This window comes from Papio anubis, chromosome 7 (assembly GCF_008728515.1).
Source record: "Papio anubis isolate 15944 chromosome 7, Panubis1.0, whole genome shotgun sequence".
Classification (NCBI taxonomy): Eukaryota; Metazoa; Chordata; class Mammalia; order Primates; family Cercopithecidae; genus Papio; species Papio anubis.
In genome coordinates, this window is record NC_044982.1 from 89588866 (window position 1) to 89615014 (window position 26149).

General features: G+C 37.6%; 1 protein-coding gene and 1 long non-coding RNA gene across 8 annotated transcripts in view; one reads left to right on the forward strand and one right to left on the reverse strand.

The window, feature by feature from the left end:
- Positions 1-669: 669 nt before the first annotated feature.
- On the forward strand, positions 670-22026 carry LOC116275755. Its single transcript, XR_004184984.1, has 3 exons — positions 670-736; positions 12663-12740; positions 21730-22026. It is a non-coding gene; the product is annotated as an uncharacterized LOC116275755 (long non-coding RNA).
- LRRC28 (leucine rich repeat containing 28) overlaps positions 10816-26149 on the reverse strand; it is a 125172-nt gene continuing 109838 nt past the window's right edge. For 3 of the 7 annotated variants that reach the window (XM_017960951.2, XM_017960949.2, XM_031668306.1), the window contains 2 exons: positions 12315-12386; positions 10816-11571 (listed from right to left, as the gene is read on the reverse strand). In XM_017960951.2, the coding sequence (XP_017816440.1) occupies positions 11499-11571; positions 12315-12386 (145 nt within the window). In that variant the 3' untranslated portion in view covers positions 10816-11498. Of the gene's footprint in view, positions 11572-12257; positions 12387-26149 lie in introns of all 7 variants that reach the window. The other 4 variants (XM_017960952.2, XM_009210972.3, XM_017960950.2 and 1 more) reach the window with 2 other exon arrangements.

Below are 26149 nucleotides of genomic sequence, written 5' to 3' on the forward strand. Positions count from 1 at the left end.
ATTCTTTCAAATAGCAAGATCAGATTAATAATATTATAGCTGGATTTTATATTTTTCTCTTAAAATTCTTTGCCTGCTCAATTAAAGAAAGGATACATACCCAAAGAAAGCAAGATACAACGACTGTTTTTTTATATACAATTTTAAATCCCTATCATTTATTTAAAATCTAGACGTAGCTTTTATCTATTGAATTAAACTGCATACCATCAAAGAGGGTGTAATTCTTCAGTCAATAAATCTAATGGTGCAGGTCAGTGCCAGGCACAAGTAAGTTGTAGGAGGACGTTTGGTAGATAATTCCTTCCTGTACATTTTTATTCTAAAGAATGGTACCAAAACAGTGTTGGAAACTGAGGAAAAAAGCAAATATGGCATCCAAATGCTTTACAGAGGAGTACTTCCTAGTACTTTACAGAATTTTCCATTTGATTTTATGTTCAAACACATTAATTTCATGGTGTCTTACTTTCAGCAGGTTTCAGTCCTTGAGGAGCGCTTACTAGGATGGTAATTGTTTGATCAACAGATTAAGTAAATTGGAAGACTCTCCAAGTGAAAATTTAAAATTACTGCAGTTTTGGCCTGATGCTGATGTTAACCAGCAAGAACAGAATCTGAAACCAGATGAGCTGTTAGTACTGCTTTCTCTGTTTTACAGCCACAGTGACAGCAGTTCCCTGGCTTCTGGAAGGAGTGTTGGTCTATCCAAAAAATGTACTAACAGATATGTAAAGTAAGTTGCATCTCTAGCTTTGATTTTTTAAATCGAGATATTATATACCATACACTGAATTTTACCTCAATTCGATGGTTTTCGGTACATTCACAAGGTTGTGCAACCATCACTGCTATCTAATTCCAGACCATTTTCATTGCCCCCAAAGAAACTCGATACCCATTAGCAGTTAGTACCCATTTTCTTCTCCCCTCAGTTTCTGGCCACTAGCTACTTTCTGTCCCTAGGGATTTCTTATTCTGGACATTGCATGCTAATGGAATCATACATGTGATCTTTTGTGGCTGGCTCCTTTCATTTTCACGTCATAATGTTTTCAAGGTTCATCCATGTTGTGGCATGTGTCACTAACCCATTCCTCTTTATGGTTAAATAATATTCCATCATATGGATATACTAGATTTGATTCATCCATCCATCCATTGATGGGCACTTTTTGGCTATTATGAACATTCATGCACTAGTTTTTGTGTGGATGTGTTTTCAGTTTTCTTAAGTGCCTAGAAGTGGAATTACCAGTCATGTGGTAACTCTGTTTAACCTTCTGACGCACTGCCAGGCTGAGCCAGTGTGCATAGTTCACACATTCCCACCAGTAATGTACGAAAGTTTTAATTTATCCATTCTTGTCAAGGCTTATTATTCTCCACCTATTTGTTTATAGCCATCTTAGTGTGTGTAAAATGGTATCTCATGGTTTTGATTAGCATTTTCCCAGTGACTAATTATGTTGAGATCTTTTCATGTGATTTTGGACATTTGCATATCTTCTTTGGAAAAATGTGTATTCAAATCCTTTGACCATTTTTTCTTTGAATTTTTTTTTGAGTTGTAAGAATTCTTTATATATTCTAAATACTAGACCTTTATCAGACATATAATTTGGGACAATTTTTCCCATTCCGTGAGTTGTCTTTTCACTTTCTTGATAGTGTCCTTTAGGCACAGGTTTTTAATTTTAATGAAACACAATTTATCTATTTTTTCTTTGGTTGCTTGTGCTTTTGGTGTTATATCAAATAATCAAATGCTTAGTCAGATGTCATAAAGGTTTACATCTACATTTTCTTCTAAGAGTTTATTTTCATTCTAAGACCTATTTTCATTTAGGTCTGCCATCCATTTGCAGCAATTTTTGCCTATGGTATGAAATAGGAGTTCAATTTCATTGGTTCATATGGCTATCTCACTAGCACCATTTGTTTAAAAGATTATACATTCCGTCATTGATTTGTCTTGGCACCCTCATCAAAAATAAATTGACCATAGTGTAATGGTTGATTTCTGAGATCTCAATTCTATTCCATTGATCATGTGTTTATCCTTATGCCAGCATCACGTAGTCTTGATTATAGTAGCTTTGCAGTAAGTTTCGAAGTGGGAAGTGTGAATCTTACAACTTTTTCTTCAAGATTATTTTGCTATTCTGGGTCCCTTGCATTTCCGTATTACTTTAGGATCAGCTTGTCCATTTCTGCAAAGAGTGCAGCTGGTATTTTGATAGAAATTGTTGATCAGTTTGGGGGGTATTGACATCTTAGCAATATTTTCTCCCAATCGTGAACATGAAATTTCTTTTTTTTTTTTTTTTTTTTGAGACGGAGTCTCGCTCTCTCGCCCGGGCTGGAGTGCAGTGGCCGGATCTCAGCTCACTGCAAGCGCCATTCTCCTGCCTCAGCCTCCTGAGTAGCTGGAACTACAGGCGCTCGCCACCTCGCCCAGCTAGTTTTTTGTATTTTTCAGTAGAGACGGGGTTTCACCGTGTTAGCCAGGATGGTCTCGTTCTCCTGACCTCGTGATCCGCCCGTCTCGCCTCCCAAAGTGCTGGGATTACAGGCTTGAGCCACCGCGCCCGGCCGAAATTTCTTTATATTTATTCAAATTATCTTTGGTTTTTAATGATGTTAAATCCAAGTATTCTTTGTGATGCTGTTGTAAATGGAAATTTTTGTGTTGTTCATTGCTAATGTATAAAAATCAATGATCTTTGTATATTAATCTTGTATCCTGCAACCTCATTGGACTTATTAGCTCTAGTAATATTTTGGTGTGAATCCCTTAATATTTTTTACATACAAGATCATGTCATCTGCAAATTGTTTTACTTCTTCCTTTCCAATTTGGATGCTTTTTATTTCATCTTGCCTACTGCTTTGGCTAGAACCTCCAGTACAAGGTTGAATAGAAGTGATGAGACAGAACATCCTTGTTTCATTTGTGATCTTTGGGCGGGGTGGGGGAAGGCTTACAGTATTTTGTGTCAACATATCAGCTATGAGTTTTTCATAGATGTCCTTTCTCAGGATGAAAAAGTCCATTTTTGGGTTTTTGAATGTTTTCGTTTAAGAGTTTTGGATTTTGCCAAATATTAAATGCTTTTTCTATACGCATTGAGATGATCATGTTGTTTTTGTCCTTTATTCTAATAATATGGTGTACTACATTGATTTCTGTATGTTGAATTTTGAATTCCTGAGATAAACCTCACTTGCTTATGGTGTATATTCCTTTCTGTATGTTGCTGGATTTAGTTTCATTAGTATTTTGTTGAGGATTTTTGCATCTATATTGAGGGCTATTGGCCTGTAGTTGTTTTCTTTGCCTGATTTCTAATGTGGGTGATACTGAATTGGGAAGAGTATCCTCCTTTTCTGTTTTTTGGAAGAGTTTGTGAATAATTGGTGGTATTCTGTAAATGTTTGATAGAATTCACCAGTGAAGACATCTGCTCCTGGACTTTTCCCTGTGGGAAGTTTGTTGTTTTTAAGAGATGGGAGTCTCACTCTCACCTAGGCTGGAGTGCAGTGGTGTGACAATAGCTCACTGCAGCCTTGAACTTGTGGGCTTAAGGGATGCTTCCACCTCAGCCTCCCAAGGCGCTGGGACTACAGGTGTGCACCACCACACCTATTTTTTTTTAATTTATATATTTTTAGAGACAACGTCTCATTATGTTGCCCAGGCTGGTCTTAAACTCCTGGCCTAAAGCCATCCTTCTGCTTCAGCCTCCCAAGTAGTTGGCATTACGGGTGTTAGCCACCATGCCTGGCTGTGGGAATTTTTTGATTACTCATTAATTTAATCTCTTGTTTAGACTTACTTAAAGTTTTTATTTCTTCTTCAGTTTTGATAGTATATGTCTTTGTAGAAATTTGTCTGTGTCATCTAAGTTCCCTAATTTGTTGTCATATGAACTCTTATTTTTATTTCTGTAAGATTGGTAGTAATCTTTCATTCCTGACTTTGGTAATTTGTCTTCTCAATTTTTTTTTTTTTTTTTTTTTTCTAGGCTGGCTAAGGGTGTGTCAACTTTATTGACTTTTTCTAAGAATCAGCTTTTGGTTTGATTTTCTCTATTTTTCTTTCTATCCTCTATTTCATTTATTTTGATTCTAATCCATATTATTTCTTTGTTCCGCTTGCTTTACATTTAGTTTGCTAGCCTTTTCTGGTTTCTGAAGGTTTAGAGCTAGGTTATTGATTTGAAGCTTTTAACAGAGACATTTATAGCTATACATGGTCCTTTAAGTGATGGTTTAGCTGCATCTCATAAGTTCTGGTATGTTCTGTCATTTTCATTACTCTCTTAAGGGACTTTCCTTTTCCCTTGTGATTCTTTTCTTTGACCCATTGGTTAAAAGGAGTGTACTGTTTAATTTCCACATTTTTATAGGTTTCCCAAATATTCTTCCAATTTTTAATTTCATCCCACTGCAGTCAGAGAACATGTTTTGCATAATTTCAACTATTAAAATTATGCCTTCTTGATGGATTGTCCCTTTTATTATGTAATGTCTTTGTCTCTACCAACAATTTTTATCTTAAAGTCTGTCTGATGTTATATCCACTCAAGCTTTTTTCTTAAAGTTTACATGTATTTTTTTCATCCTTTTACTTTCAGCCTACTTGTGTCATTGAATCTAAAGTATAATAATAATAATTAATAAATAAATAAATTAATTAATTAATTTAAAAAATATTCTTACCTGCATCTGGAACAAAAGGAATTGTTAAAATAAATATGTAAAAGGAGAAAAAAAAAACAAACAGAGTTTCTTAGTGGGCAGCATATAGTTGGACCATGATTTTTATCCATTCTACCACCTTTGCCTTTTGAGTGTTTAATCCATTTATGCTTAATGCAATTATTGATAAGGTAGGGTTTAGTCTGCCTTTTTTTTTTTTTTTTTCATCGAGACAAGGCCTCACTATGTTATCCATGTTGGCCTTTAACTCCCAGGCTCAAGCAATCCTCCTGCTTCAGCTTCCCAAAGTGCTGGGATTATAGGCATGAGCCACTGTGACCAGCCTTGTTGTTTTCTATGTTTTTTTGTTCCTTTATTCCTCCATTACTTCCATGTCTTTTCTCAGCAGCTATTTTCTAGTGTACCATTTTCTTTGTTGTAACTTTTACTATATATTCTCTAGCTATTTTCTTAGTGTTTTCCCTGAGGATTATAACATTTCGATTTATAACTACCTAGTTTGGAATAATGCTAACTTCAACAGTATAGAAAAATTTTCTTCCTCTGTAACTCTTTTCCCTCCGCCTTCCTTTGTAATGTTGTCATACAAATTGTTTTTTCACTTTGTGCCCAGATTTTTAATTATTGTTTTATGCCGTTGCCTCAAATCAGATAGGAGGAAAATAAGTTACCAAAAATGCATTCGTACTGCCTTTTGTATTTACCAATATAGCTACCTTTACCAGTGCTATTTCTTCATGTGCATTTGAGTTACTATTATCTTTTCATTTCAGCCTTAAGTTCTCTGTTTATTATTTCTTGTAGAGCAAACTTGCTAATAAATTCTGTTTTTATCTGGGCATGACCTATTCATTTCTGAAGGCTAGTTTTGCTGGAAATAGAATGCTTATTTGATAGTCATTCACTTTCAGCACTTGGAATACGTCATCTCACTGTTTTCTACACTCCATAGTTTCTGATGAAGATCCCTAGCACATGAGTCACTTCTCTCTTTGCTTCCAAGATTCTTTGGACAGTGTGATTTTGTATCCAGGCATGAATCTCTGAGTTTATACTACTCAAGGTTCATTGAGCTTCTTGGGTATGTAAATCAATGCTTTTCATCACATTTCAGTTTTTGGCCATTATTTTTTCCCCAATATTCTACCTCTTTCTCTCCTCTCTTCTGGGACTCCAATTATGCATATATTGGTATGCATGATGGTGCGCCACAGGTCTCTGAGGCTCTATTCATTTTTCTTTATTCTTTTTTCTGTTTCTCAGACTAGATAGAGTTCTTCTCATGAATTTTTCAATTCAGTTATTGTATTTTCAACTTCATGATTTATATTTGGTTCTTTTAAAAATAATTTTTCATTTTCTATTTAGTGAGACATTTTCATACTTTTAGTTCTTTACACATAATTTTTCTTTAGTTCTCTGAACCTACTTAAAATAGCCAATTTAAAGTATTCATCTAAAAATCCAATGTCTAGACTTTCTCAGGTGCAGTTTCTATTTTTTATTCCTCCCATATATGGAACATACTTTCTTCTTTATGTGTCTCATAATTTTTCTGTGGAAAACTGGACATTTCAAAGAACAATGTGGCAACTCTGGAAATCATACTTACCTTTTTATCTCCTTGCTAAGGGTTTGATGTACTTGCTGAGTTTTTGGCTTGTTTAGTGACTATTCTGAACTAATTAGGTAAAGTCTATATTCTTTATAGTGCATGGACACTGAAGTCTCTGCTAGGGTCGTTTAGTGGTCAGCTAATGATTGGACAGAAATTTCCCTAAACATTACCAAGGGAGTTTTCTTACTGTGCTACGTCTCCAAGTCTGTACTAAGGGCTCTGGGTGCCTGTTGGGGCACCCCTTCAACACTGAGCCAGGAAGGCGACAGGAAGGAAGCTGCCTTTGGCCTCACTTTCTGCTTGTGTGTCAAGGTCAACCTACGGTGACAGCTCAAGATATTCTTAAGTCTTTCCTGAGCAGGAGTATAACCCTTGGCATATGCAAAGCTCTATACATACACATGACCATCTAAATTCCTAAGAATACCAGAACTTTTTGAGGTCCTTATGGACATCTCATTCCCTAGCTTTTCCTTTTACATTTTTGGTTAGCCTATTGTCTGCTCCAAGGGTTGGCCACCACTTGAGGCAACCACAAAATTAACCAATTGCCTCTGAGTCTTTCTTGATTAACGTCCCTGGGAAAAAGGCTTTTCACACCTGGCAAGCTCCAATCTGGTAAAATAAAGACAGTCTTGCAAATGAGGTCTTCCAGGGACCTGCCTGACAGGTCAAATAATGACAGTTCTCTGGGAATGTGGCTTTAAAGGAGTTCTAAGTCCATTCTGCCCCCTCTAGTGGCTTCCAGGCTGCTACTTTTCACCTTCATTGTATACTGTTGGTTTTCAAGGATACAACAGAGATGGAAGGGGGAAATACCTCGTTGTTCATACCGAGATTCAATCATTTCTCTTGAATAAATACTCCACCATTGACATTCTGAGCATTCACATGGTTCAAGCTCAATTATTCTATAAACTGCAGTAACTGAGAGAGGCAACCAAACTGGATGAAGTATGAGTTTTTAGCCACACTCCAAATGAATGTTGCCATAATTTTTCAGAGGCCTGGACAATCCTTTCATTATGTATCTATTTTAAAAATCTTGGATCATTAAGACTCAAAAATCACCATAAGAAACAAAACCTGATATTCTTTAACACAGGTAGCAACGATAATACACACTTGTTGAGTGGAAAAAAACCCGGCTAACCCTTGAAAGTCTCTTAATTACATATAGAAATAATCTCCGAATGCTACACCTTCTGCCCAGCCACCACATTGGCTGCTATACTTTCCGTCTCCAAAGTACAATGGGACCACACATACAGTCATGCTTCAAAGGCTGTGAAGCAAGCTCTTTTCCTGACCAAGAATATCAGTCACTTGGCTATGATCAATCCCTTTCCTAGAGACACCGGCATCACTTTCAGATCTATTAGCTGATGACACAGGAAGGTAGTTCCTCCCTGTAGGCACAGTGAGACCTGAACGATGTTTTTTTGTTTTTTTGTTTTTTTTTTTGAGACGGAGTCTCACTCTGTTGCCCAGGCTGGATTGTAATGGTGTGATCTCAGCTCACTGCCACCTCTGCGTGACGGGTTCAAGCAATTCTCCTGCCTCAGCCTCCCGAGTAACTGGGACTACAGGTGTGCGCCACTATGCCTGGCTAATTTTTTGTATCTTTAGTAGAGACGGGGTTTCACCATGCTGGTCAGGCTGGTCTCAAACTCCTGACCTCAGGTGATCTGCCGTCCTCGGCCTCCCAAAGTGCTAGGATTACAGGCGTGAGCCACCGCTGAGACTTGATTTTTAGACAGACATAGAGCTATTTCAAAATACAAACTTTATAAAAACCCCCTTTGTTTGTAGCACAGACAAGATATTCACTGAGTTTCTGGGAAAATGTATGAGAACTTCAAGAGGAGCAAGCAAGAGTGAATGAAAACCACAAAAATGAAGGCATAATAAAATGAGCAGGGTAATGTAAGGATCCATTTAAAGAGTCTTGAAGAGAGTGTGTTTATGAGTCTGTGAAATGAATTTACATCTCAATTTTTAATTGTATCAGGTTGCATTAGTGTTGGTCCAGTTAGAAATCCATGTTCATAAATCATCATAATACAAATGTTTTGATTTATGCTGAGGCAATGTATTAAGTACTTTATAGCAAAGATTCGAATTTCTGATTTTTCATTCAGGAAAGAGAAACAACTTTACTACTAATAATTTTAAAAACTGGCTTTGAAAGTCCCCAGAGACTACAAAATAGTTATGTATTTTAGAGAAAATTATACGCAGAGCCTCATAAGCCAACTGGTGTTGAAGCCTTTTTTTTTCCTAGACTGTAAAGATTTTAATTTGTAATGCTCAATGTAAAACAGGAGTGAGATGTACATTACACTAGTCAGACAAGCTGGAGTGTGAAAGGTCTTAGTGAAGCACAGTGACCAAAAGATGTTTAATGTACACCTCACTTTTCCATAAGAGAAGGGCCAGGTAACAAAGAAGTACATCACTCTTATCCATTAGCCGGAGTGGATCCTCCGCCCAGGCCAGGGCTCTTTTGAATAGGGATCATTTAATTATTATGTATTTTAAGAGTGTGCTCAAAACATGTATTAACTGAAGATGCAGCATTTCATCCATACAATGTTATGTAATTAAGGTTTCTGGTATGATAACAATTGGACATACTGATGAACACTGATAGGGTAATCCACTAAAATGGGCCCCCTTTGCACTACATCATATGAAGGCCTATGCTCATGAGGCTATCCTGGACTTTAAAATTTACCACTAACCACACGAGAGCTCACTGAAGTAAACTTACCTGAACAGAGATACTTTCCAAGTAGCTCACTTTTTTTGCATTACTATTATGGTGTGAAATACTTTTCTACCTAGCGTAACTGTTGCTCCAGAAAACAACATATATAGTAACTGCAGACTTGCTTTTCTGCAAAGTTTTGGACACAATTCAAATATACAGCATGTAGGCAAATTTTCCCCAGTTGATAACACTCCTTTATAACATCAAAAGATTAAGAATGACATCGATGAATCCAGCATAAAATTTCCACAATGAACAGCACCAGGGAAACCATTTAAGTTCCACTTCTCCTCAATTAAGTTCAGGTGCTATACCCAAAGATTAAGGTTGAGACTGCCCAAAGGTTGTCTGCCCAGCCACTGCTGTTGTTTAACACACCGTAGTTAGGTAGAGAAAGAATGCTTGGATTATAAGCATCTTTGTAAAATTTCAAACAAGGTAAAACTAATGTATTACCTTATCACAATGAGAGTCCTGAATACCAAGTTAGCACATTTCATAGCTCCATTCCATGACATATGATTGTAGAGGATGAAATAGAAAAATGTAGCAAGACATTTACTGTCACTTAAATGACAGGTAGCAGTCACTTAGGCCTGAAGCACAATTGTGAAGTTTCATGCCACATTTTCACCGGCTAACTTATATGCATGTAGAGGTTATGTTAAAACTTCAGTTATTCCAAAGGATGAAAGTGTTACATTTTGATACAGACCTTCAGTTCCTATTTTACTATAAGCCTTTGAAATGTTAAGGCTGAATAGACCAAGTTATGAAAAGGGACAAGAGGAAGTAAGAACAGTGCAGATACAGTGGGAACACATGGTAACTTTCCGCCTTCTCCATTCTACGTGGATGGTGTGCTTTCCGGGCAGCAGGTGGTGTGACTGTAAAAAGATCACACATTTGTCAGTAACTATGTAGGATTTTTGGCACTGTTAGAGCGTAGCATTATAAAGTCAGGGCGGCTAATAAAAATTCCATCAACCAAATTTTTGATAAGTCTGAAATTTAAAAAATATAATTTTTCTACCAAGAAAATCCTTAGTTCTCCATTCAGCCCTGCCTTTTAGAAAACTTACATCATTAAAAAACATTTTAAAAAAAGAATCACTTCACAGCAACCAGATGAACATCTGGCAGCAAAGCAACATTAAAATGCCATCCTTTGAAAGGAAGAGCAAATACGTGACTCCTTCATGAAGAGCAGTTCTTTCTGGCAGGGTGGAGGCTCACAGACTTTCTGTTTATGGACTTTTGCAGAAGTCCAAGGCTGAATTTGGACCTGCTTTTCCTGTATTTTCTCAGTTGCATCTGGACAGTATGCTAAGTATACAAGAAACGAGGGTCAAAATGAAGACAATGTCATGCATCAGGTGACCAAGTAAATGTGCACAGCTTGTACTTAGAATCATCCTGTTAAAAACTAGTAGTGGAAGTAGCTGAAGCCTGTCTTTCACGTGTGACAAAAATATTTCAAAGTCAGTATAAACTTAATCATAAACCCATCAAAAAAGAACACTGAGGTCTTATTTCAATGTGTGTTTTCTCCCCCCTTTCTCATTGTATGGAAACTGTTTATATTGAGAAAGAAAAAAAAATCAGATCCTGTAAAGCTTCAAATATTCCTCAAATTCTTCTCATATAAAAAAAACTTATCAGAAAAATAAAAAATTTCAAAATCATTTTTCTGCAAACATTTTTAAAAAATAAGAAGTGTATTTTATTACAATCTACATTTTTGTTTTTAAAATCCCTCACAAAAGTCTGTTGCTACACTGTAAAACTTATAAACAAGGCTGGAACTTCCAGAGGGTGTGTGCTCTGGGATCCTCACTGAGCCTCCATGGGAGCCTCACTTTGCCGCCAACTCAGGCACCCTACCCTGCTACTCAAGACCATTGAGGCCATGGGGTTTTCTGAAACTCCTCAAAAACTAACAAGTTTCCATTGGAGACACTGTGGAGAATATGCTCTCAGGGAAATAACTCTCTGGGGAAAACAAGGGAGAGGAGAGGAAGCATCATTGAAGGTATGCGTGTTCAAAAGGGAATCTGGCTAGATTATCAAATCACTGTTCTCCAGGCACCTGAAACTTGCTTTAAATTAGATTTGGGGAGGCCCATCAATCTAAATGGTTTGTGTAAAAGACACACTCACATAAAAAGGAAAAACACAGAAGACAAATGGGTCCTTAATTTGGGGGATATATTCCAACTTGGGGGAAGGGTGAAGGCATTTTAGCTCTGAAGCTCAATCACGACATTTCCAGAGAGTTCTGCAGTGCCCCCGCATTGGACAGGACAGAATGGAAGAGTGTGCTGGACTGGCTGGATTCCCCAGTGTCAAGCTGGCAGCGCTCCTGAGGCTCTTGAGTGTTTATCAACTCAGCAGGTCAAAAGTCTGCAGACACTGGGTGGAGCAGCAGTAAGCCACAAAACTAACAGTTGTCCTCCTGGAATGGGAAAAGGAGAGAAGAACACTGTGAGTTCAAGATTAAAGTCTCTGATTCTTTCTGTTGAAAACTGTCTCTTTTTTTTTTCTTTGTTAAAATGGAGGATTAGCCATGGTCGACAAACTGCATAATAGAAATTTAAATTTCCTTTTAAAACTGAGCACTGGAATCAGGTGAAGTATATACATGTGAATGTTCATTTTAATAGCGGTGTTCAGAGGATATACTATCCCTAAAGCAGAAACTAAGAAAAAAAAAAATCTTTTCCACTTTACGTTTTGAATTCTGCTTACTAGAACCAACAGTGCAATCATAGAATTTGAAGTCCATTATAAAAATCATGTAACAGAAAATGTCACCAATTTAGCCAGAACACATATATACCAGAGCTTAAACAACATAATTTTAAGGAATTTATCCTACAAATATATGTATACACATAGATTGCTCATAGAGGTCATTTCAGAATCTGAATAATACAGTTCAAAGGTCTTCCCACATATCAGAGCTTTGGGCACCTTTGTGCAGTGAGTCACAGACTCCAGGGGGCCTCCGACTCACTCTGGACAGTTTAAGCTGCTAGATGCCTTGTTTTCCTGCCAGAAGTGCTATCCTCTGGTAGGGGGAGAACAGTCTCTTGTTGTTTCCACAAGACCCCCTGTGCTAATTGTCTTCTATTTCCTCACCCCCAACACAGTCCGCCTTTCTCTGTGGCCCAGGAAGGGGACCTCTGTAGACTTTACCAGCAAAGCTGCCTCAACTCCAGCTTCTGGTTAGGCCAGTGGGAGGCACCAGCAGGAGGCACCAGCAGGGGGCTGAAGGACAGGAAGAGGGAAAGTTGAGTATTTCCACCCCCCTTCCTCTCTACCTCTGGGACTGGAGATTCTATCAGGCAGGCCCCCTTTGCCACCTCTGGTTCTTGCCAGGCTCCAGAGCTCGGATTAAGCATGATAAGGGCTTCCTATGCTGTGAGTCCCTGTGTGCCTCATTATCCTTCTGGATGCTCTGCATCCTGCCCAAACTTCAGCCAATTGCCCTTCTTCATTGATTTCTCTTAAAAGTCTCAGCCAAATGTGCATTTTGTTTTTCAGCCCTGATGAATACAGTATGTGTTATGAGAAGTGGCCCAACAAAGCAGCTCATCCAAGTGACATTCTGAGGTTGGGCTGGTGAGTACATGAATGGCTTTCTTACTAGGGAGAAGTGGGACCCTGCTAATCTGTAGCATGTGGTGGCATCGCAGTTACTCAAATATCACTGGAACAGAAGGTAACAGGAGGGCAAGGCATTGGGACAGCAAGTGGCTGTGGCACTTGATTGCTATGGCATCATGGTGATTCCAAGTTTGTGGGGTGAGATGACTTCTTTTAACTGTGCTGAAGAGATTCCGAAAAGAAAATGATAAGCTTAGTCCTTGAGATCTCAACTCAAAGCATGGGTAGAGAATCAGAAAGTTTTTATGGTGGCCTTAAGTGAATCCTTATTTTATGAATCTGCAAGGGACATGGCTGAAGCTAAATGTAGAGGTTTCAGGATCACATGCCAGATAAAGATATATTTATGCTAAGTCTCTTATGCTAAGGTAAAAGATGCTGTTGGGAAAGAGTGGGAACTTGGGACTTAATATGGGAGCCTCTAGACAGGCACAAATCTAAGAGCCTTGACTCTCTAGCACCTCTAAACATTTCTTCATATCAGAAACAGATCTTTCCACCTTCTACGAAAACTAGCATTCCCTTGGGTACACATGTTTCAATGGCTTCCTCTGTGGTGGTTATCTAAAAACTTTTCAGGACCCACCACCATCAATACTCATCGCCTCTAGGGCCAAAAAGGGTAAAATCCTAGCATGATCCAGAGATCACTGCAAGGTCTACTCCTGGAGGAAATCATGTACATGCTGACGGAGTTGCAGGATCTTGTCAAACTATATTAGCAGGAACCTGGAGGGCACACATGGAAATGGATTCTAAGTACATTAGCCAGCAAGAATGAATGTAAGATTGGATCAGGCCAACAGGGGTACTTCACCTATACCTCAGAATATGACACATTAAGCACCTGGGAGTGGTTAACAGAAGGCTTGACTCATTGGAGGCCAACAGCCGATGAGACAGCTGTGCTAGACTCCCCTTGCAGATTCTAGAGGGGGGATAAATGGAAATGCAGAGAGGACCCAAGGTGGCGGACCCTGCTCAGCCACCTCCTGAAAATCTCCAGGAGGGCCAAGAAGTCTTTTCTTCCCTAAGGCTAAATATATTTGCAAGGGGGAATACAAACTGGAAGTAGCAAGCACCCTTGATGCCTCAATAGATACATGATTATCAGAGGTGAGAGAGAAATCCTGCAAGAGTTCACATGCCTGCTACATCAGTGCAGTTTCAAATGGAAAAGAAGAGTTATATCCAGAACTGCCCACTACAGAGAAACAGATACACACTTGGTGGATCCCTCTGGATTTTGGGAGAAAATATATTTCAGTGGGAACTTCTGGTTCCACCAAGATGGGGTAGGCCCCATTCTTCCCAGGTCTTCTCCACTACACCTGAAACACTCTGAACAAAATACAACAAATAAGCACAGGCAAGCTCTGAAAGGGAGAATGAAGGCAGACAGCCCAGGGACAGAGGGACTTGAGGAACAACGCAGTGCTGGCGAGTTCCCTGGGTACCTTATTGCTCTCTATATCTTAAATAGAATGCTGTAGAAACCTCCAATCCAGAACCAGTAACATGCCCAGATGAAATTGGATCCAAGTAAAGTAAGCCAAAGGCCAGGGATAGGAAAATCTACAGAGACAGAAAGTAGATAAGCAGTTGCCTAGAGCTAGATATGATGGGATAGAGGGACAGGGGCAAGAGCTAAATGTTCAGGGTTTCCCTTAGGGTGAGAAAATGTTCTGAAATGGATTAGGGTGAGGGTTGCACATATCACTGAATGTACTAAGAAACACTGAATTGTATACTTTAAATGGATGAAACTATATGATATGTGAATTATCTCAATAAAGCTGTTAAGAAATAATAGAGATGAAAGGAGAAATAGATAAATCCATAAATAGAGTCGGGGACTTCAATACTTTACTCTCAGCGACTGATAGAATTACTAGATAGAAAATTAGTACAAGTACAGAAAAACTGAACAACACAATAAAAAAAAATCTGACATATACAGAATACTATCCAACAGTGGCAGAATATACGTTGTTTTTCTCAAATGCCCATGGACCATATACCAAGTCACAGCTGAAATCTGCCTACCTGGACAGGGCTGCTAGAGCCATAAACTGGTAGGAACACTTAAATGAGAATGTTTACAAAATGTGGGCAAAAAACCACACCTTAAAAAATTTAAAAGATACCATACAAATTATGTTCTCAAACTACAAGGGAATTAAACTAGAAATTATAAAAGATAGCTGGAAAATTCCTAGATATTTGGAAATTAAACAACTTAATTCTAAATATTTAGGTGAAAAAAGAAATCTGAAGAGAAATAAAACAAATTTTCAACTAAATGAAAATGAAATACAAGTCATCAAAAAGTAACAGGATGCAGCCAAAGCAGTACTTAAAGGGAAACTTAGAGTACTAAACACACATGTTAGAAAAGAAAGGTCTAAAATTAATAACTCATATTTCTACCAGGAAACTACAGAATGAAGAACAATTTAAGTTTAAAGCAAGGGGAAAAATCATAGAGTATGTTCTTTGACTATAATAGAATCAAACTAGAAACCAATAACAAAAAGACAAGAGGAAAATCTTCAAACATATAGAAATTAAACACCAGAGTTCTTTGACCCATGGATCAAATGACCACACTTTCGCAGGTCAAAAGGAAATATCAAAGGAACTTAAAACATACACAAACTGAACGAAGATGAAAATACGATTCAAAAATCAAAGATTTTGGTACATAGCTAGAAGACAGCAGTGCTGAGGGAAATTTATATCACTAAATGCTTACATTACAAAGAAGCTTAGATTATTGATTTGAGACTTTTCCTCTTTTCTAATGTAAGTACTTAGTGCTATAAATGTCCTCTTTTAGCTTTTAAAAACCTAAAAAAAGAAAATAAGCCCAAAGCAAGCAGAATAATACCAAATAATGAGGAGAAACCAATGAAATCAACCACTAGGATTATGAATAACAATAAAACTGATAAATCTTGAGCAAGACTGACAAAGATAAAAAGAGAGAACACACAAATTAATATTAGAAATGAAGCAGATGATATCACCACAGATCCTACAGCCATTAAAAAGATGTATAGGAATACCAGGGACAACTGTATACTAATAAATTTGACAACTTACAAGAAACAGTCTAGTGTCTAGAAAACTACAAACTACCAAAACTCAACTGTGATGAAATAGACAACCTAAACAGTCCTACAACCATTAAATAAATTGAATTTATAATTTAAAAAAGAAAACAAATTTCCCTGCCCAGATGGTTTCACTGAAGAATTCTAACAAAGAGTAAAAAAATAAATTTTTGAAAAGTTTTACACAATTTCTTCAGGAAAAAACAGAAGAAGAGGAACACTTCCTAACTCATTTAATGAGGCCAATATTATCCTGACTCCAGAACCAGACAAGGATAATACAAAAACAGAAAATTACAGACCAACATCTTTCATGAACAAAGATTTTAAAATCTTCAACAAAGTATTAACAAATTAAAGAAATGTACAAAAAGAATTAGACATCATGATCAAGTGGGAGTTATTCCAGGCATATGAGGCTAGTTCAATATTTGATAGTCAGTATCACCCGCCACATCAACAGGCAAAAGAAAAACCATATGATTATATCAATGGACTCAGAAGAAGCATTTAACAAAATAGAACACTTTTTCATGATTAAAACTCTCAGCAAACTACATAGAGAGGAAATCTTCCTTAATTTAATAAACAGAACATACCAAAAACCCATACTTATCAGTAGGGTTAACACATTATACTTAAGAGATTATATTATACTTAACACATTATATATATTATTATAGTTAACACATTATACTTAACAGTGAAAGGCTGAGTATTTTCCCTTTAAGATTGAGAACAAGGCAGCTGGGCACAGTGGCTCACGCCTGTAAACCCAGCACTTTGGGAGGCGGAGGCGGGCAGATCACGAGGTCAGGTGATCGAGACCATCCTGGCTAACATGGTGAAACCTCATCTCTACTAAAACTACAAAAAAATTTAGCCAGGTGTGGTGGCAGGCACCTGTGGTCCCAGCTACTTGGGAGGCTGAGGCAGGAGAATAGTGTGAACCCAGGAGGCAGAACTTGCAGTGAGCTGAGATCACGCCACTGCACTCCAGCCTGGGTGACAGAGCGAGACTCTGTCTCAAAAAAAAAAAAGATTGGTAACAAGACAACAAGGCAAGGATGCCTATTTTCACAACCTTAGTCAGCACAGTACTTGAAGTTCTAACCACTGCAATAAGGCAAGAAAAAGAAATAAAGGCATACAGATTGGAAGGGAAGAAATAAAACCACTCCTTAGCAGACAGCATGACATGATTTTCTATACAGAAAATCCCAAGGCATCTACAAAAAATACTCCTAGAACTAAAATGCCAGTTCGGCAAGCCTGCCACATATACAATCAAAATATGAAAATGAACAACATTCCCATATGCTAACAATGAACATATGGAAATTGAAATTTTAAAACACAGTATCATGTATAAGCACACAAAAAAGTGAAATATTTTGATATAAACTTAGGAAAACGTTTAATGGTATGTATGCTGAAAATTATAAGATGCTGATGAAAGAAGTAAAAGACCTAAATAAATGGAAAAACACATCATGTTCATGCATTAGAAGACTCAACATAGTATATATGTCAACTGTCTCCAGATTAATCTATAAAATTAAAGCAATTCTTATGAAAATCTCAACAAGGCTTTTTGGAGACAAAGATAAATTTATTCTAAAATTCAGTGGAAAAGTGTAGGGCCTAGAATAGCTAAAACAATCCTGAAAGGGAAAAGTGAAGTGGAAGTATCACTCAACCTGATATTAAGGGCTACCATAATCTAACTATAGTAATTAAGACAGTTTGCTATTGACTAACAGATAGACATAGATCAAGTGAATGGAACAGAGAATTATAATATAATTATATTAACATGTAATTATATAGGCTTCATGACCTTGGGGGAGGTAAAGATTTCTTAGAACACAAAAAGCATTACTATAAAATTGAAATGGATTAATTTAACTTCATCAAAACAGAAGACTTGTTTTCAAATGACATGTTTAGGAAAGCAAAAAGGCAAGCACCACTTTTGAATTTTTTTTCTTAACTCAAGAAATTATGTGAATTTTGAGTTATTAGATACTTTTGCATTACCTCTAATTTTAAAAAATTGAAGTTGGTTGGGTAATGGTTAATGGGTACAAAAAATAATCAGAAAGAATGAGTAAGACCTACTATTTGATAGCACAACAGGGTGACTACAGTCAGTAATTTAATTGTGCATTTTAAAGTAACTAAAATTGTATAATTGCATTGTTAGTAATACAAAGAATAAATGCTTGAGGGAATGTGATTTTCATGATGTGATTATTATGTATTGCATGCCTGTATCAAACATCTCATGTACCCCATAAATATATCTACTATGTACTGACAAAAATTAGAAATGAAAAAAATTTTTAAATAATTTTTTTAAATGAAGTTGGTTAGAACCCTAGTTCCAATAATTTTTATGCTATACTAGGATGTATACATTTGAATAAATCAAATTGAAAAGAACCACAGACACAAAAGGTGTATTTTGGGGGATTAGTTGATTAAACTTAACACAGGGATCAAAAGATAATTATGTTAAATGCAAATCATTCATACTAGGGATACATTTCATACCACAGCCATTTAGTTTTTAAAAATAAAGCTCCTCATATGGTTTAGCTGCGTACCCACCCAAATATCATCTTGAATTGTAATTCCCATAATCCCCATGTGTCGCGGGAAGGACCCAGTGGGAGGTAATTAAATCATGGGGGGGCGGTTACCCCCATGCGCCTGTTTGCATGACAGTGAGTGAGTTCTCATGAGATCTGATGGTTTTATAAGTGTCCTTTCCCTCTTTGCTCAGTAATTCTCTCTCGCTGCCACGTGAAGAAGGCCATGCTTGCTTCCCCTTGAGCCATGATTCTAAGTTTCCTGAGGCCTCCTCAGCCATGTGGAAGTGTGAGTCAATTAAACCTCTTTCCTTTATAAATTACCCAGTCTTGGGTATTTCTTCATAGCAGCATGAGAACGAACTAAAACAGCTCCCAAGCAAAACCATTCAATTCCATGAAGATACAGGATTTACACTCGTAAGGATAATGTCCTTTGGATCATCATTAACTCCTTATGAAGCTCATGGGGGTGGAGTGAGTAACCTGGAGGAGTCATATTTGTGCAACAAATAAATCCCAAGGCTGTGTACTTATTTGCTTTTGGGAGACTCATCTAATAACATATTGTATCTGTTTGTTGTATTAATAATCTGAGTTATTACAAGTACACCAACAAATCTGCTGCCTTAAGAATGGATTCATGTTGGTTAAGTCCTTTAAAATCCACAACTGTGGCACCAGAGACATCAGAGGTCTGGGGAAACACTTTGAGCTGAGCAATAAGCTCTACAGTTAAGAAAAAGATGCTGATAAATTCTACAAAGAACATCAGACATGACATTTGTTGCTTTAGAATCTCTGAGCATATTTACAGGCAAGGCAGAAGAAAGAGCATTTCAGCTTGGTTTTAAAATACAGAAATACCACTATTCCTTAAAAGAACGAATCACAATGCTGTTGGCACATATTGGAGCCCACAAAAATCATAAGAAATGTGGGATTTCTTCTGCAAATATGTTTCCTGATTAAAAACATAAAGCATATATTTGACTCATACAGAAAGTCAAGCCAAAAGAAAAAAAAATATTTATAAGACAAAGCTAAAATCCTGAGCTTGTGTACATATTAACTTACTCAAGAATTATCTAATAACATATTGTATCTGCTTGTTGCATTTATGTTCCTAGTGACTGTCTTTCATGGGAAGATTCTGTGTGCAGAAACAGAAACAGAAATGTCAAGCAGATTTCTTTCTTGATTGTGTCCTTGCCCTAGACATTAGGAATGAGATATGTATGAGAAAAGAATCAGGTGGTGGGGTCAAAGCAGAATTGTCAGTATCTACTGCAGAGCATGGCCCATGACAGATGGTCAACAAATAATTTTTGAATGTTACAAGGAGGAAGAAACAGTTAAGAACAATTTACTTAAATTTTTGAAGACTATTTCACTTGTGGGAAATTTCATAAGTCACCTTAAGAGGGTGCCAATGAATAGGCTTCTGCCAAAAGGAAAAAAAAAAATTCCCAAAATGAGTATGCAAATAATGTCGGTATGACTGATATTACTTGGCTTCAAAGAAGCAATAGCCACAAAAAGCAAGGGTAAGGAAATGTGAAACATTTCATACGTGATGAAACCAGATAAGAATTATGTAAAAGAGCTTATTTTAAAAATAAACTACTAGTGAGTGAGAGAAGGGAGTATTAGTTCTTCTGAAAGACAAAGGGAAACTTTAAGACCAAGTCAGTTTTGCAGGCCCTCTAACAAACAGGTCTCCATCTCAAGGCACAGCAATCACTCAGACACGTGGCACTCTCATAGAATCACTCTGGCCCAGATGACCAAGAATTCCTGAAAGAACCAAGCTGTGCAAATCTGAGCTTGAAAGTGGCCTGACTGAAGCCCATGGCGTCCTCACCTACCACAGCGCCCGGCTGGCAGTAGGTGCTCAAACTGTGTTTGCTGACCGACTGGATAAATTAATAAACAAGAGGATGAGTCTTTTGAGTTACTTGGAAGTAATTTGAAAATTTTTTTTACAAGAAGCCATTGGCATACTAATGTTTTGTTTTTGTTTTTGTTTTTGAGACAGACTCTTGCTCTGTCACCCAGGCTGGAGTGCAGTGGCACGATCTCAGCTCACTGCAACCTCTGCCTCCCGGGTTCAAGCAATTCTCCTGCCTCAGCCTCCCAGTAGCTGGGATTACAGGCACCTGGCATACTAATATTTTAATAATTAAAACTATTTTTAATTTCTAAAGCAATACCAGTTTGTTACAAAAATTTAACACTACTTAAAGGAAACCACTGTTACTTTGGTGTATGAGTCCTTACCAAGACTTTTTCTATAGATATACAATTATTTCAACATATGTGTATGTGCATGTATTTACTATATATGTGCACATAGATATACACATATATTCACACCTATAATTGCTTGACAAAGACTGGATCACACTATGCAATCTTTTATGCAACTTGCATAAAAACATTTTTAATTGAACAAAAAAGAATTGCCAAAACAATCTTTCCTTTTCTTTTTTAATGTGTATACAATTTTAGAGAAAGGCTTTTTCAGTACCTCTAGAAAGAATTTTTTTCAAATATTGTTTTGTAGATTTGTAAAATTATATCCCAAGTATATAGAGTTGAAAATGAAAGTTCCCCTTCCACCTGACTACCTCATAACTCCACATTCCCCCCTTCCCAAGATACTCATAGTAAAGAGTTAGAACTCCATCCTTCTGGACTTTTTAGTGCAAACACCCAAACTGTACACACACACACACGTGTGGGTACATACATACACATACACACACGTGTGGGTACATACACATACACACACGTGTGGGTACATACATACACATACACATGTATTTCAAAAGTATCTTGTTCAGAATGTTAGAAAATATTTAATTTTGTGTTTATGAGTTTATTTATGAGTTGAAAGTATATTTGAACTCATTATTTACAAGTTTATTTATTTCAAGATTTCTCGATGCTAATATGCTGGTCCACTTAGTAGCTAATTGAACAGCACAGTGGCTAAAACACAGATTTGGAGTCAGACTGCTGGGGTTCAAATCCCAGCTCTGCTGTGACACCTTGGCCCAGTTTATAATCTTCCTGTACCTGTTTCCCTTGTAAAAGGGATATCACAAGTTGGACCACATGGAAATGCATATGACTTGTATGATTCAACCTAACGACAGTAAATATCTTATAGTACTAAGAAAAGTAATATAGCCTTAGCTTAACTTCCAAACTAGATCTCTTTATCCCTAGGACTATTGGTTCTTCCATTGCACCCATGGCTTATTACACAAAAGCAGAGACAACACAGCAATGAAGCCTGAATGCACTCTGTACTACCTGTTTTGGCTAAAGCTTAACCAGCAATATGGGAAGAACCATTGTGATACTGGCCTATCTACAGTTCCTGTCGCAAAATACCCTGGTGATTAAAGTAAGACCTTTTGATTAACTGTGATAGTTAATTTTATGTGTCAACTTGGTTAGGCTATGGAGCCCATTTGTTTGGTCAAATACTAGTCTAGCTGTTGCTGTAAAGGTATTTTTTAGAGATATGATTAACACTTAAATCAGTACACTCTGAGTTGAGCAGATTACCCTCCATAGTGTGGGTGGGCCTTATCCAATTAGTTGAAGGCCTTAAGAGCAAAAAAGTAGAAGGTATTCTCCTTAAGACTGCAATAAAGAATCCCTGCCTAAGTTTCCAGCCTGGTGCCCTGCAGATTTCAGACTCAACACTGCAACTTCAACTCTTACCTCAATGTCCAGACTGCCAGTCTGCCCCAAAGTTCTGAACTTGCCAGCCTTTGCAATTGTGTGAGCCAATTTCTTAAAATCAGTCATTCTCTCTCTTTCAATGTGAGAGATTTTGCTATCAGGAAGTGGGATGCTGCTGTGACAAATACCTAAAAATGTAGAAGTGGCTTTGACATGGGGTAATGAATAGAGGCTGGAAGAGTTTTTAGGTGTGTGATAGAAAACAGATTATTGGGAGAAATAAAGAAGAATCTGGTGAGGGCTCACAAAAAAAAGGAAGGCGCTATAGAGAAAGTTTCTATTGTCTTAGAAAATACATTGTCAGGAACAGAATGTTGCTAGAAATACAAATGTTAAAGATGCTTCTGGTGAGGTCTCAGACTGCAAATGAGAAATGTATTATTGGAAACTGGAAGAAAGGTGATCCTTGTTATAAAGTAGCAAAGGACTTGAGTGAACTGTGTTCTGTTGGATGGAAAGCAGAATTTGCAAATGATAATTTGGATATTTGGCTGAGGAGATTTCTAAGCAAAGTGTTGAAGACACTGCTTGGTTTCTTCTTGCTGCTTATAGATGTAAGTAAAATACAAGAGGAGAGAGATAAATTGAGAGCACATTATTATTAAGCACAAGGAACCAGAACTTGAAGATTTAGAAAATTCTCAAAGTCTATTCATATTGTAAAACATGAAAGAGAACATCAACAGTGTGACTGGACAATGGTTTGCAAACAGATTAGGTATGTGACTTGTGGATCATCAACTATTTCAGCAAAAATACTGCTAGCTTGTATGAACAGGACAGAGATGGGATGAGATCAAGAAATGCAGTCAGACTTCTGGTATTTTAGGCAGGATGGGCAAAAGAACTACCTAGATGCAAACATATGTTATCCTTAAAGAGAAGAAAGAGTCCGAGGGTAGGGCAACCTTCTCAATTCCAGGGGCAGGGCAACCTCTTTGGTTCATCCAGGACTAAGGGGGTGTGATTGTCACCCCACTGGGCCCAGAGAACAGAATGTGGAACCAAAGAGGATTATTCTTAAGCCTTAAAATCTAATGCAATTTCACCTTCTAGATTTTAGATTTGAGACCTGTGACCCCTTTTTTCCCTTCTAACATTCTCCCTTGTGGAATAGGAATGTCTATTGTATTCCTGTCCCACCATTACATGCTAGAAGCAGCTAAATTGTCATCTGGTTTCATAGGTTCATAGCTGGAGAGGAGTTTTGCCCCAGGATGAATTATATCCTGACTCATACCTGATTTAGATATTTAAGATGAGATTTTGAACTTAAGGGTTGATGCTGAAATAGATTTAGGACTTTCTGGGGATGGGATGGGGTGAATTTATTCTGCATGTGAGGACATGAATTTTGGGGGATGTGGTATTGTGAAATATATATTTAGTCTTAGACCCTGTTTCCTGACATATGGCTCCTAAAACTCTGGAATCTCTTAAGTGATTAGAGTGTCATTCATATGCTTAATGAGACAACTGGTGGCTGGGGAATCCCTAGGTAGCTTCAGGATGTGTGCTGGTCACTGAAAAGACCAAGACATAATTAGAGGGTTGGGACTTTTAGCCCCATCCCCGACCTTTGGGGAAGGGAGGGGGGCTGAAAGTTGTGCCAATCACCAATAATCAATGGTTTAATTAATCATGCCTATGTAATGAAGCCTCCATAAAAGCCCAAAGGACTGGGTTTGGAGAACTCTGGGATAGCTGGAAGATGGCATGCCCAGAGAAGGCATGGAAGCTCCATATTTATTCCCACATGCCTTGCCTTATATGTCTCTTCTATCTGGCTGTTCACCTGTATCTTTTATAATAAATCAGTAAACTCAAATGCTATGGTTTGAAAGTCCCCTCCAAAGTTTATGTTGACATTTAATTGCCAATATGACAATATTGGAAGGTCTTTGACAATATTGGAGGCCTTTAAGAGGTGATTAGGCCATGAGAGCTCTGCCCTCATGAGTGCCGTTATCACAGGAATGGGTTAGTTATCATGGGAGGGGGTTCCTGATGAAAAGGATGAGTTTGGTCTGATTTTCTTTGTCTCTTGTGCCTGCTGCCTTTCTGACATGTTATGATACAGCAAGACAGCCCTCACCAGACGTGGCCACTCCATCTTGGACTTCCCAGGCTCCAAAGCATGAGCCAAATAAACCTCTTTTCTTTATAAATTACCTGATCTCAAGTACTCTGTGATAGCAGAATAAAACAGATAAAACAGTTACGTGTTTCCATGAGCTCTGTGAGCCACTCTAACAAATTAACTGAACATGAGAAGGAGGTATTGGGAGCCCTGATTTTACAGCTGGTTGGTCAGAAGTACAGGTGACAATCTACAACTTGTAACTAGCATCTTAAGTGGAGGCAGTCTTGTGGGACTGAGCCCTTAACCTGTGGGATCTAATGCTATCTCCAGTAAGATAGTGTCCAGAAACTGATGGACTTACAGGACACCTAGCTAGTATCTACTGGAGAACTGGCTGGTTGCTGGTGGGGAGAACTTCCCACAAATTTTGGTGACAAGAGGTGAAGCATTCTGTATTATATTCAGTATTGAGTGACTATGTAAGAGCAGGAGAAAACATTTTTTTTTTCTTATCTCAGTGGGGAAAGAGCGCCAACTGTTATGGGTTGAATTGTATAGCCCCCAAAATTCCTGGGTTTCAGTCCTAACCCCTAGTACCTCATAATGTGACTACTATGGATTGGACTGTTTCCTTCCTAAATTCATATGTTGAAGCCCAAACCCCCAATGTGAGGGCATTTGGAGAGGATGTCTTTGGGAGATAATTGGTTTAAATGAGGTCATGAGGTGGGATCCTCATGATAGGATTTGTGCCCTTATAAGAAGAGACATTCTCTGCCATATAAGGAGACAATGAGAAGCTGGTTGCCTGCAAGCTAGGAAGAGAGCCCTCACTAGAACCCAACCATGCTGACCTCTTGATTTCAGACTTCTTTCGTCCAGAACTATGGGAAAATAATTTCTGCTGTTTAAGCCACCCTGTCATTTTGTTATGGCAGCCTGTGCTGACTAATATAGAGACCTTATTTGGGAACAATATCCTTGCACATATAATAGATAAGATGAGGTCATTAGGGTAGGCCCTAATCCAGTATGAATGGTGTCCTTATAAAAAGAGAAAACTTGTGCACAGAGACAGACATTCATAAAGGGAAAATGATGTGAAGAGATGAAGGGAGAAGATTGTCATCTACAAGTGATGGAGGCCTGGAACAGATCCCTCCCTCACAGCCTCAGAAGGAACCAACCCTGCTGACACCTTGATCTTGGACTTCCAGCCTCCAAAACTGAGATACAATAAATTTCTGTTGTTTAAGCCACCCAGTTTGTAGCATTTTGTTGCAGCATCCCTGGCAAACTAATCCAATGCCCCTGAAAAACTTTGGGTAGCCTGGTTTCCTACTGGGAAATACAGAACTTGTGAGATCCATACATGCTTGGGAAAAGAGAAATATGTTATTTTACTAAGAAATAATCTTCTGTGTTGAAGTCCTCCATTTAAATAAATGAACAATAAGTTTTGAAAATGAAAATTTGCTATGCCTACAGGATCAAAAGTCATGAATTTGCTAGCTATTCTTCTTTGCTGTATATATTTGAAAGTTTGGGTATTTATTGTTTATGCAAAATATTGTCATTTCTTTTTACTTCACTCTGTATTAAATTTAGGTTGAAACTAACACTTCCACTGAATTTGGTATTTTAGAAGAATATTCAATATGTTCCTTTTTGAAATAATGCCAGATGTTCACATTAATTTAGATATTGGCTGATATAATGTATTTTATGACAAGCAATGCAAACAACTGAATATATTAGAAAACTTAGATCTTTTAGAGTTTATGATATTAAAAAATATTTTCAGCAAAAAGC